Below are 13,310 nucleotides of genomic sequence, written 5' to 3'. Positions count from 1 at the left end.
ATGATATAAAGATAATAAGAGTGTTTTCTATAATAATAAGTAGAAGTGGTATGATTTAATATGAGACACCTATCCATAAATAGATATAAGAAGATGTAGTATGAGTGCCAATGAGACAACTTTCCATTCAAGTCATAATTTGTAAAAGTAAACCATTATAGATCAAAGTATGGGCTTCAACACGGAGCCTTTGCTCATGCCAACAGTAAGCTTTAAAGGGCCCCAAAAAATTGCTAGTGTAAAACCATTCAAATGGGAAAACTAAGTATATAAACTATATAAAAACAAGAAATCAGAAACATTTATGAACTACATCAACAAACAACAACCACTGAACATCAGGTTCCTGACTTAGGACAGGGGCAAACAAAGATATTATAATTATTTTCTGTACAGTTTTCGGCAATGTACAAAACCAATACCGTATTAAAAATAAACAGTATAAAGTATAATAAACTGTTATCAAAATTGGATATTTGATTTCGTGGTTTTGCAAAAGTCTGCATACATAGAATGTTTGTCATTCGTTGAACACAGTATACATATAAACTAAGCAAAAGCTTAAAAGTCAATAGACCATGACTGAGGGGGCAGGCCGAAATAATCTCCATGGAAATGAGATGTGCTAATGCTTAATCCACTGCATACCAAATATGATTGACCAATCACTTTTGGTTTCACCAAAAACTTGACCTTATCACAAACTAATATATTGTTGATGCCACTGACACCAGACAAGCGAGACCAAAAGAGAAAAAACAATTTATGCTACAATGATAAACAAGAATGTGTCATGGATGCCCCACTCACACTATCATTTCAATGTTCAGTGGTACGTGAAATTGGGGTCAAAACTCTAATTTGGCATTAAAATTAGAAAGATCATATCATAGGGAACATGTGTACTAAGTTTCAAGTTCATTGGACTTCAACTTCATCAAAAACTACCTTGACCAAAAACTTTGACTGGAACTTTGCACTATCATTTTTTATGTTCAGTGGACCGTGAAATTGGGGTCAAAATTTACTTTGGCAGTAAAATTAGAAAGAGAATATCATTGGGAACATGTGAGTTGATTGGACTTCAACTTCATCAAAAACTACCTTGACCAAAAACTTTAACCTGAAGCGGGACGAACGGACAAACAGAGAACGAACGGACAGACGAAAGGACGCACAGACCAGAAAATGTAATGCCCCTCTACTATATTAGGTGGGGCATAAAAACAAATGTGACAGCAACCTTTGACCATCATTAAACTATCGGTTCCAGGCAAATAATGAATGGACCCATAGCCTGGTTTAAAATGCTTATTAGTCGTTAACATTACCCTAACCTCCACTTGTGTAACAACTCACACATAAGAACAAAGTGTCATCAGTTGGAAAGGGCTTGAATCATCAGATCAGTACAAAGCACAACAAGTAACGACAAATATGTGCTCTGATCAGTAATGAAATGGAAAATAATGATTTTTTTTTACGACTGCAAAAATTTTAATTTTTTTTATACGACTGCAAAAATTTTAATTTTTTGGTCGTATATTGCTATCACATTGGCGTCGTCGTCGTCCGAATACTTTTAGTTTTCGCACTCTAACTTTAGTAAAAGTGAATAGAAATCAATGAAATTTTAACGCAAGGTTTATGACCACAAAAGGGAGGTTGGGATTGATTTTGGGAGTTTTGGTCCCAACATTTTAGGAATTAGGGGCCAAAAAGGGCCCAAATAAGCATTTTCTTGGTTTTCGCACTATAACTTTAGTTTAAGTGAATAGAAATCTATGAAATTTTGACACAAGGTTTATGACCACAAAAGAACGGTTGGGATTGATTTTGGGAGTTTTGGTTCCAACAGTTTAGGAATTAAGGGCCAAAAAAGGGCCCAAATAAGCATTATTCTTGGTTTTCGCACAATAACTTTAGTATAAGTAAATAGAAATCAATGAAATTTTAACACAAGATTTATGATCACAAAAGGAAGGTTGGGATTGATTTTGGGAGTTGAGGTTACAACAGTTTATGAATTAGGGGCCAAAAAGGGGCCCAAATAAGCATTATTTTTGGTTTTTGCACCATAACTTTGGGGTTCTTTGATATGCCGAATCTAACTATGTATGTAGATTCTTAATTTTTGGTCCCGTTTTCAAATTGGTCTACATTAAGGTCCAAAGGGTCCAAAATTTAACTTAGTTTGATTTTAACAAAAATTGAATCCTTGAGGTTCTTTGATATGCTGAATTTTAAAAAAGGTACTTACATTTTTAATTATTGGCCTAGTTTTCAAGTTGGTCCAAATGGGGGTCCAAAATTAAACTTTGTTTGATTTCATCAAAAATTGAATAAATGGGTTCTTTGATATGCCAAATCTAACTGTGTATGTAGATTCTTAATTTTTGGTCCAGTTTTCAAATTGGTCTACATTAAGGTCCAAAGGGTCCAAAATTAAACTAAGTTTGATTTTAACAAAAATTAAATTCTTGGGCTTATTTGATATGCTTTATCTAAATATGTACTTTGATTTTTGATTATGGGCCCAGTTTTCAAGTTGGTCCAAATCAGGATTCCATATCAAGTATTGTGCAATAGCAAGAAATTTTCAATTGCACAGTATTGCACAATAGCAAGAAATATCTAATTGCACAATATTGTGCAATAGCAATTAATTTTCAATTGGAGTTATCTTTCTTTGTATAGAATAGTAGTTGATAATATATGTTGGAAATTTGCCAGACATGACTATGATGTCATTTTCTATTTTTATTTGCCAATAACTTTATGTAAATAACTTCATTGGAAATTTGCCAATATAAAATGTTGCTGATGAAGTTTTTTTTATTGTTTTATACAATAAACAATGTATATTCACTTTTACTACCAACCAATCTTTACCATTCAGTGATAACAAGCACTTTATTTTACATTTTAATATTTTATGATGTATTTAAAAGAGTAGTATTGCTGCAAACTCCATTAGAAATACGAATTGATATCAGTTTTGGAAAAAGGGAAACGGGGATGTGAAAAAAAAGGGAGGGGGGTTTAAATTTTTTTCATTTCAGATTTCATAAATAAAAAGAAAATTTCTTCAAACATTTTTTTGAGAGGATTAATATTCAACAGCATAGTGAATTGTTCAAAGGCAAAAAAAAACCTTTTAAGTTCATTAGACCACATTCATTCTGTGTCAGAAACCTATGCTGTGTCAACTATTTAATTTTAGATTTAAAAAGTTTGAAGAAGAAATCTTTGATTTGTAAAATCTTGACATTTGTTTTGTGTAAAAAAAAAACATGTAATGTCAAAAATTTGATCACAATCCAAATTCAGAGCTGTATCACGCTTGAATGTTTTGTCCATACTTGCCCCAACTGTTCAGGGTTCGACCTCTGCGGTCGTATAAAGCTGCGCCCTGCGGAGCACCTGGTTTAAGGTTAACTTATGGCACTTGCAATTGATTTTCCTTAAACATAATATCTGGGTGATAACATTTAACATTGTAACACAATGTGAGTGACCATAAAACACATGCTTGACATAGTTTGTTGTAAAGTCATCTCTTGATCTGTTGGAAACATTTTTTTCTGTTAACTTTTTATCAGCTTCTTTGTTTGGAGATATTTTTAATTCATTTTGTTTAAGGAAGTAAAATGAATTCAAAATATTCCCATTGAAAGGAAAATCATTATCATATACTGGTATCTTAAAATAAATAGTGTAACTTTTGTGTGTTTTATAAAATGATAATTATGAATTATTAGTTGTACACAAGATGTATTAAACCTGTAGCTCTCGTATTTATCAGTAACTAGATGTTTGTCCTGAGTAAAGGAAATTGCTTCAGGAATATTGAGGTAGCATGCTGGCCTTTAAAACAGAAGGACATCAGTTTGATCCACTTCCAGGTCAAACCAAAGACTTATCCCTATTGCTTTTTAGCCAAGCACACATCATTTAGCCAAGCACACATCACTGATGAGTAAGAGCAAATCAGATTTGCATGTCAAGATGGGCATATATTTTAAATTTTAATGAATTGGTCTAGTATATGCTGCTGTAATTCAGCAACTATCAAAGCACATCTTGCATCACTGGGACTGCTCTGATAGGCCTTTTGGGATGTGTTGGGGGCCAATGACATCAGACCAATCTCTGGTTTCAATCAATGTTATAATTTGATTATAGATCAGCATTACTTGATTGTACTCTTAGTAGGTCTTCCTAACTGTAAGAATGAATTATTTTGTACTGTATTCTGTAAATTGACAAATTTTTTATTAACCTATTAGAAATTTCCCAAGCCTTCTGCTGTTCTGTAAGCAGATATACTACTTTCAATGCTATTTTTAAATGCTGTGTATATTACAATATGTCTACAAAGCTTGAAAGAGATGACATTGTACATTTTTAATGTGCCTGTCTCAAGGCATTTAATCCTGTGATTGTACTGGTTTGCTGGAAGTCATAATTGTTCTCATCTTGGGTGTCTGAAAAAAAATCCCGTTATTAATTTGGTGAAGTACTGTAGGTAGCGTGCAAAAGCAAATACCAACAGTTTCTCTGTAATAACATATGAACTGCTGAACCAATGTTTTCCGAACAAAACAAAAAAGAAATTGAAAAAATATAACACAAAAAATAATAGCCTACGAATATATTTTATCTTGCCTCAAGTACAGGTTAAACCCAACAGAAATTTTTAAAACATTACATATTGCCTCTTGGCATTACATCATACATATAAACAATACAATCCATTGGTATTTTCTATCCTGTTCTTATTCACAACAAAAAGAAAGAAAATATTGTGCACAATATACATAGGCCATTTTTTTCTGGGTAAGGTGTGCAAAGAAAATTGTTACATTTCAAACAAATCTTGACTCATCTTTTGAGGTTATTGCCAAGAATTAAATATTTTCCCTTTTTCTAACATCTTTTAAAAAAAATTGTGAGGTGTAGATTTAGTCAAGAATATTCTATCTAAGAAGCTCCTGAAATATTTAAATACCTCCAAAATTCAAATTCAGGACATACATACAATAAAGAATTATCAGCTTCAAAAATGTGGCATATAATTTTTATTTAATAAAATTCACCAAAAATTAATGTATTTGCAATCAGTAGAGCACATGAAATATAACATTATGACAACTAATATTTTAAATGCAATCAATTACAATGAATTCCATAATTTATCTTTAGAACAATTATAGAAATAACATGATCATATACAAGATACTTTTTTCAATAATAAATAAAAATTTTAAGCAAAAAAGAAAAACATGCTAGTATAATATAATCAAGCCATATTATTGAAGATGCATTGCAATAGAGCACCAAAACAGCATCCAAGAATTAATTCAACCATATAAATAATTTTTGTTGGCAGTCTCGACATCCTCATACAATACATTCAATTATCCATAGATTCACTCAAGTATGATATCTTTACAGCATTTGTAGTTTGGATAGTTATCAAAGGTACCAGGATTATTTTCTTTACAAAGAAGAAAATTCAAAAGTATTTGATCAAGTTAAACAATTTTTCCCCCTCATAGACAACAGGTTATACTGCATTGAGATTTCTCACCTTACCTGTCCGTTTTTTCGTCCATTTGTCAGAAAAAATATTTTTTAACACACTATTCGCAGGTAATGCTGAACAGAATGATTTCATGTTTGGTCAACAGTCTGACAATGACGAGTTGTAATGTGTAAGCATTTAGCCGATACGTCAGACGCCTTCTTCCTGTTTGCCAATACTTTAGACCTTTCAAAGAGGTGGGTAAACTTAAAAATTCCTCACACCATCCTCCTGTGCTATTAAATAGAATGATTTCATATTAGGTCAGCAGCTCAACAGTGGTAAGTAGTTATGTCTGAGCTCTTTTCAGATCTGTCAGACAACTTTACATGTTTTCTAATCATTTAAATTATGTGTGTGTGTGGGGGGATGCTTTATACAACAATGTGGATTCATCTTTTCCTTTGCATTAGATGTCCTAAACAATATACTTAACAATATAAGACTACTACACTAATTTGTAGTTGTCAGTCATATCTTCTCTGCGATGAATTAATACTGTGAGGTAGATACATTGTAATTAGTTAAATAAAATAACATGATTTTTATGACCCATTCAAAACAGTGAGCTGTTACGATTGAAAAGAAAATAATTTATTTTGGAAGCATCATTAAATGTCATACAAGATTGAACAAAAAGTAAATATGCCTGGTTAAAAAGACAAACACAATTTGAATTTTTCAAGTTATTATTGATTGCTACGAATAAAGAACTGTTACAGTCCTATCAATATATATGATTTCTGATTAGTGAATCAAAATAAAAACAAATTGAACAAGATATGAATAGATTTAAAGTGCATTGTTGTTACATTGCCTGTAAACAAGCAAAAAGCTTTGAAAAAATAACAAAGCTCATACTTTAGTCTTGCCGCATTTTTATCAATATCACCAGCAGGATTTTTGGTCTGACATAATCCTGCAAGTATATGGTCGTGGATATACAAAGTACATGCAAGTAAATCTGAAAGCTTGCCTGATTTTTATCAATATCACCAGCAGGATTTTTGGTCTGATATAATCCTGCAAGTATATGGTCGTGGATATACAAAGTACATGCAAACAAATCTGAAAAAAATCAGTTTCAGTTTTCTTCCAAAATGCCTTAACCCTTTCCTTCATGGATTGTTTTTTTCAACACACTTGATTCGCATAGGATTTTTTTCAGTAAAAAAAAATCTGCATGTTTAAAGTTATAATGCATTGTAAAAATTAAATATTTCATCAATGAAATTCAAGTCAGATATTCTCATGAATATCTTTTTTATATTGGATGCAATTTTTTAAAGTTTGATGCAGACATTTTGTAGTTTAAGCCTTTCAACTGAGGTACTACACAGGCGTCATTATGGAGTAAAGGGGGTGGCGTCAAAATGCGTCATTATGAAGGAAAGGGTTAAGACTCTCAGGCTCACAATCTTTTTGAAAATGAGATATTCAGATAATATATAAAAAAAACAACAGCATATCATAAAACCTTCTTCCAAAATACACTAATCTAAAATATCAACATTTCAACAATAATAAAATTTCAAGGTTGCCAGTATAACACATTAGCACGGTTTCTTAGCTTAGTTTGACAAAACTGAACCAAACTGGTTGCAAAATGAGAATTTTTACTTCACTATTTCACTTTCATAAAAGATTGAAAAAATAATAAAAAAATCATATTTTATTTTTTCTATATCTTGTAGCTAGTGTCCCTTTTAGTTCATATAATACATGATTTAAATTGTCAGACCTATCCCTCCCATGGGACATATCCTCAAGCAAATTGAGATAGTTGGCAAGTTTGGTAGCTTTAAACAACTAAGAAGGGCGGACAGTTGTTACACATTTGAATGACCGAAAATATGGCAAGGGTAAAATTGAATGAGTCATTAAAAATGTTACAAACCAAAGAGGGACACTCAAAGCATTTGCATTTTTGATGTAGGGCCTTAAGAATGAATTTGGTGAACACTTATCATATGTTTAAATTATTTTCACATTATAGATTAACTGAAAAATATAAACCAATATTTTTTGCAATGATAATATAAATTCTTCTTTTTCAATAAATTTTTCCATAATCTGAAGGAATTTCAACACATGTTTATAACAGAAGAAAAACAATAATATAGATTCAACAAATATAAACAATAGAACATCTCTGAAAGATGTTAAAATATAAGATTGATGTTAACACATTGTGTACATTTTTTACACATATTCTGTACACAGTGTGTAATTATTTACACATTGTTTGTACAGTGTGTATTTTTTTTCACAAATAGTCTGTACATAGTCAGTTGCCTCATAAAAACCATATTGTCTGTGATAACCATTCACTATATGATAATTTCTTTCACATTTCACTGAATTTTCTTAAACTTCTATAGAATATTTTGTCTATACATCAATTGCATAAATATCAGCCAACATGTCAATGGCAACTCTTCCCATGAATGATGATAATAAAACAAAAGTAATAAAGATATGTCAGTGGAGATTGTGTTTTTCCATGTATATCTGTCTTGCAGTTTCTATCATAATTTTCTTTCTCTCCTCAAATGACTGATGTCTATCACTAGAAGATTTAGGGAAGTAATGGGCACTGTATTTCTGTTGTGCTGGCTGTAAAATAAATCATAGAATTATTAGAATAGTATGATAGTATCACTTTGGGATACCATAAGGCATATTTTGTTAATAAGGAACAAAAGGGTAAAACATACTACCAGGGGCGGATCCAGCCATTTTAAAAAGGGGGGGTTCCTAACCCAGGACAAAGGGGGGGGGGGGGGGTTCCAATTAAATGTCCCCATTCAAATGCATTGATCGTCCAAAACAAAGGGGGGGTTCCAACCCCTGGAACCCCCTGTTGTGTAAAGTAGATAAAATGCGTTGTGTATAGATCGTGTTTATTCTAACGTCTAGCCATTGCTATAAGTAACGTCATAAAATACATGTCAGGTAGTAACGTTAACATGTATATATTCGCGCTAAATTCCCGACATTCTCGGGGCCGGCAAAAGTTAAAATATGAAATTATCAATTACGTTAAATGTCATTCGAAAAGATATTTCTGAAAATCAAATAATTAATTGTCTTTCTAAAACAAATTCAAATAATTCACTTATTAATTTCACTTTTAACGAAGTCTTTCACTTTTAACGAAGTCTTTCACTTTTAACGAAAACGAAGTCTTTCACTTTTAACGAAAACGAAGTCTTTCACTTTTAACGAAGTCTTTCACTTTTAACGAAGTCTATCACTTTTGGGTAGTCTATTTCTTGATGTTTTCTCGAGCTCGGACAGATGCCTCTCGTTTTGGTAGAACTCTTGTCAATCCCTCTGTTGAAGTATCATCTTTTTTGTCATCTAAATTGTTAATGTTTGTTCGGATTTCGAGCGGGTACAGTATAGGGCGATCCGGATGATCCAGTTTCCATGGCAACTTGGCAGAATAACGTTCGTTTTCAAATTTGATACAGTCTTGTTGATAAGTCTTTACAAAACTCTCCTCATCGTCCTGTTGTGGTAAACGTATTCCTAACGATTCTAGATTCCAGAATTTCTCGATCTCGCTTTCCTCTGCATGGTGTGACGTAACATTCAGAAGAACTGATGCAGTCAAGGATTTCTCTCCGTTTCTTATTACCGGTCCAGATAACAAGTAACCAATTTTTGATGCTACGTCTGTAGGTCCATTCCCTCTTATCACGTGATCTTGAACTATATCCCAATAGTAATCGGCTCCTATCAAGAGTGAAATTTCAAAGCTATCAGCGTTATTTGCCGGATGTGCGAGCTTTAAATTTTTCAAGTATGGCAAATTGCGTGTAAAGTATTTCGTCTGGTTTTGAAGTGGGACTGCAATATCTGGAACAATCAATGCATTAATGCTTACAATCTCACCTTTGTCAGTATGTAGTTGAACGGTTGCTGTATCCAAATGGCGTATATTCTTCTCCTTGTCTCCAAAAGCTGACAGTTCAATTGTGTCCCTTCCGCTTGGTCTTATCTGTAATTTGTCTGCTCTGCTCTGAGTGATGAGTGAACTTTGGGCACCTTCGTCAAATAAAATACTAGCTTCTGTAATCTGTTTCCCGTATGATATTGGTGCGATAGCTGTTTTCAATAAAACGCTTGTGTGTTGTGAGGTATGCATTACTGCGGTTTCTGGTTCTTCTGTTTTTACCAAGCTTACAACGGTTGATTTCTCCTTGCTGTCCTGTCCTTTTCCATCTGTAGCTTGTTCCCTGCAAATACTGGTGTGATGATTCTTGTTGCATTTCTTACATCGGTTTTGCGATTTACACTCTGAAACACCGTGGTTTCCTAGACAGTTGAAACATTTTTTCTTTTGCTTTACGATGTTCAGTCTTTCATTCACGTCAGAAATTATCGTGCAATCTCCCGGAAAATGTATACCAGTGCAGTAGATGCATAGACGTTTTTTGTCATTGAAACGTGGATTGTTTGTATTGAAATTTCTCTGTGTTTTATTACGAGCTTCGGTCAGAAATGTTGCGGTAGTATGTAAACCTTCGCGGTCGGTAAATTGTCCCGCTTCAAGAATTCTCGCTTCTTTCGTGATGGCTTTTCTGAGGTTGTTTAGAGTTATATGATCGCTATCATATTCACGGGCAATACCTTTTCTCGTTTCTACTGGTAGTTTACTAATAATTATAGGTACTAATAGCGCGCCATATATTTCTTGTGTTTGACCCAAACATTCAAGACCTCTTACGTATGTTTCTAGGTGGTCTCCGTACCTTCTTAGGCTGTTTAAATCATTTGACGGTGAAGGAAGATCCATTAAAGCTTTCATGTAGGCATGAATAATCTTGTGAGGCGATCCAAAACGATCTTTGAGCAAATTAACGGCAGTGGTGTAATTGGCATTTGTCAGTGTGAAACCTTCAATAATTTGGGCGGCATGGCCATGGAGTTGGGCCTTCAAGTAACTAAATTTCTGAATCTCGGTCAAAGTACTGTTGAAATGAATAGTTGATTCATAGGAATCCCAAAAGGTTTGCCATCGTAAAATTTCCCCATCAAAGTGCGGTAAATCTAGTTTGGGTAATCTGTGATTTTGACTGCTATTTGATACCGAAGAAAAGCCTTGATCATTGTACAAATTATTTGTAGACTGCAAGTCACTATGGGTATTTTGCATGGAGCGGAAGTTATCAAAATGGGTTGGCTGTGCATTAATTTCAGTTTCATTGCTGCGTATAACATTGGCATTGGTAAGCGATGAATTTGTGGGGTAAGATGGCGTAAAACTATTTGCATTTGGATCTAGAGACGTTGATGCAACAATTTGAGTAATAGTATCAGAATATATTTTTCTAATTTTCCGAAGCTTGGACTCTAAATTAAACATATACTCATCAGACTCTTGAATTTCCTCTTCTACATCCTCCTCCGACGTTAAATCCAGTATCTTTTCATTCAAATCCACGATAGTCCTCTGTTTCTGTTCAACTGCATTCGAAATTAGTTTCACATCATCTTTGTCTAAATCCGAATTCTTTTCAATCTCATCGAATTTCTTGAATAACTTTGTAACTTGCCCTCTGTGTCCTCTACGTACTGCTTTTAACTTCGATTCCATTGTTTCCGACAGTCACGGCACCATAAATGTTGTGTAAAGTAGATAAAATGCGTTGTGTATAGATCGTGTTTATTCTAACGTCTAGCCATTGCTATAAGTAACGTCATAAAATACATAAGTCAGGTAGTAACGTTAACATGTATATATTCGCGCTAAATTCCCGACACCCCCCTCTGGATCCGCGCCTGACTACACAGAGGAACAAGTGATCAGTATGCTGGAGTTTCTTATTGACAACATATTTGTTGAATTTGGAGGTAGACTTTTTCAACAAATTGTCGGCATTAATTATGGGAACGAACGGTGCGCCTCTCCTTGCCAACCTCTTCTTATTTTAATATGAATCGGAGTTCCTTCAGACACTTGTCAACCAGGTGCTCCGCAGGGCGCAGCTTTATACGACCGCAGAGGTTGAACCCTGAACAGTTGGGGCAAGTATGGACAAAACATTCAAGCGTGATAGAGCTCTGAATTTGGATTGTGATCAAATTTTTGACATTACATGTTTTTTTTAACACAAAACAAATGTCAAGATTTTACAAATCAATTAAAGATTTCTTCAAACTTTTTAAATCTAAAATTAAATAGTTGACACAGCATAGGTTTCTGACACAGAATGAATGTGGTCTAATGAACTTAAAGGTTTTTTTTGCCTTTGAGCAATTCACTATGCTGTTGAATATTAATCCTCTCAAAAAAATGTTTGAAGAAATTTTCTTTTTATTATGAAATCTGAAATGAGAAAAATTTAACCCCCCCCCTTTTTTTCACATCCCTGTTTCCCTTTTTCAAAACTGATATCAATTCAAATTTCTAATAGAGTTTGCAACAATAACTACTCTTTTAAATACATCATAAAATATTAAAATGTAAAATAAAGTGCTTGTTATCACTGAATGGTAAAAAAAAAACTTCATCAGCAACATTTTATATTGGCAAATTTCCAATGAAGTTATTAACATAAAGTTATTGGCAAATAAAAATAGAAAATGACATCATAGTCATGTCTGGCAAATGTCCAACATACATTATCTAAAAACATTTTAGATAAGATAAGGAAAAAAAGCTTCATCAGCAACATTTTATATTGGCAAATTTCCAATGAAGTTATTTACATAAAGTTATTGACAAATAAAAATAGAAAATGACATCATAGTCATGTCTGGCAAATTTCCAACATATATTATCAACTACTATTCTATACAAAGAAAGATAACTCCAATTGAAAATTAATTGCTATTGCACAATATTGTGCAATTAGATATTTCTTGATATTGTGCAATACTGTACAATTGAAAATTTCTTGCTATTGCACAATACTTGATATGGAATCCTGATTTGGACCAACTTGAAAACTGGGCCCATAATCAAAAATCAAAGTACATATTTAGATAAAGCATATCAAATAAGCCCAAAAATTTAATTTTTGTTAAAATCAAACTTAGTTTAATTTTGGACCCTTTGGACCTTAATGTAGACCAATTTGAAAACTGGACCAAAAATTAAGAATCTACATACACAGTTAGATTTGGCATATCAAAGAACCCATTTATTCAATTTTTTATGAAATCAAACAAAGTTTAATTTTGGACCCCGATTTGGACCAACTTGAAAACTAGGCCAATAATTAAAAATCTAAGTACATTTTTAAATTCAGCATATCAAAGAACCCCAAGGATTCAATTTTTGTTAAAATCAAACTAAGTTTAATTTTGGACCCTTTGGACCTTAATGTAGACCAATTTGAAAACGGGACCAAAAATTAAGAATCTACATACATAGTTAGATTCGGCATATCAAAGAACCCCAATTATTCAATTTTTGATGAAATCACACAAAGTTCAATTTTGGACCCTTTGGGCCCCTTATTCCTAAACTGTTAGGACCAAAACTCCCAAAATCAAACCCAACCTTCCTTTTATGGTCATAAACCTTGTGTTTAAATTTCATAGATTTCTATTTACTTATACTAAAGTTATTGTGCGAAAACCAAGAATAATGCTTATTTGGGCCCCTTTTTGGCCCCTAATTCTAAAACTGTTGTGACCTCAACTCCAAAAATCAATCCCAACCTTCCTTTTGTGGTCATAAACCTTGTGTTAAAATTTCATTGATTTC

General features: G+C 33.0%; 1 protein-coding gene across 1 annotated transcript in view; it reads right to left on the bottom strand.

The window, feature by feature from the left end:
- Positions 1-7,648: 7,648 nt before the first annotated feature.
- Positions 7,649-13,310, bottom strand: part of LOC143073024 (lipid droplet-regulating VLDL assembly factor AUP1-like) — a 28,272-nt gene continuing 22,610 nt past the window's right edge. Inside the window, exon 12 of the mRNA XM_076248246.1 lies at positions 7,649-8,203. Within this exon, the coding sequence (XP_076104361.1) occupies positions 8,069-8,203 (135 nt within the window). The 3' untranslated portion in view covers positions 7,649-8,068. The remainder of the gene's footprint in view (positions 8,204-13,310) is intronic.

Source organism: Mytilus galloprovincialis, chromosome 4 (genome assembly GCF_965363235.1).
Source record: "Mytilus galloprovincialis chromosome 4, xbMytGall1.hap1.1, whole genome shotgun sequence".
NCBI classification, from domain to species: Eukaryota; Metazoa; Mollusca; class Bivalvia; order Mytilida; family Mytilidae; genus Mytilus; species Mytilus galloprovincialis.
The sequence above is the reverse complement of the archived record's forward strand: the minus strand, read 5'-3'. Positions and strand labels throughout refer to the sequence as shown.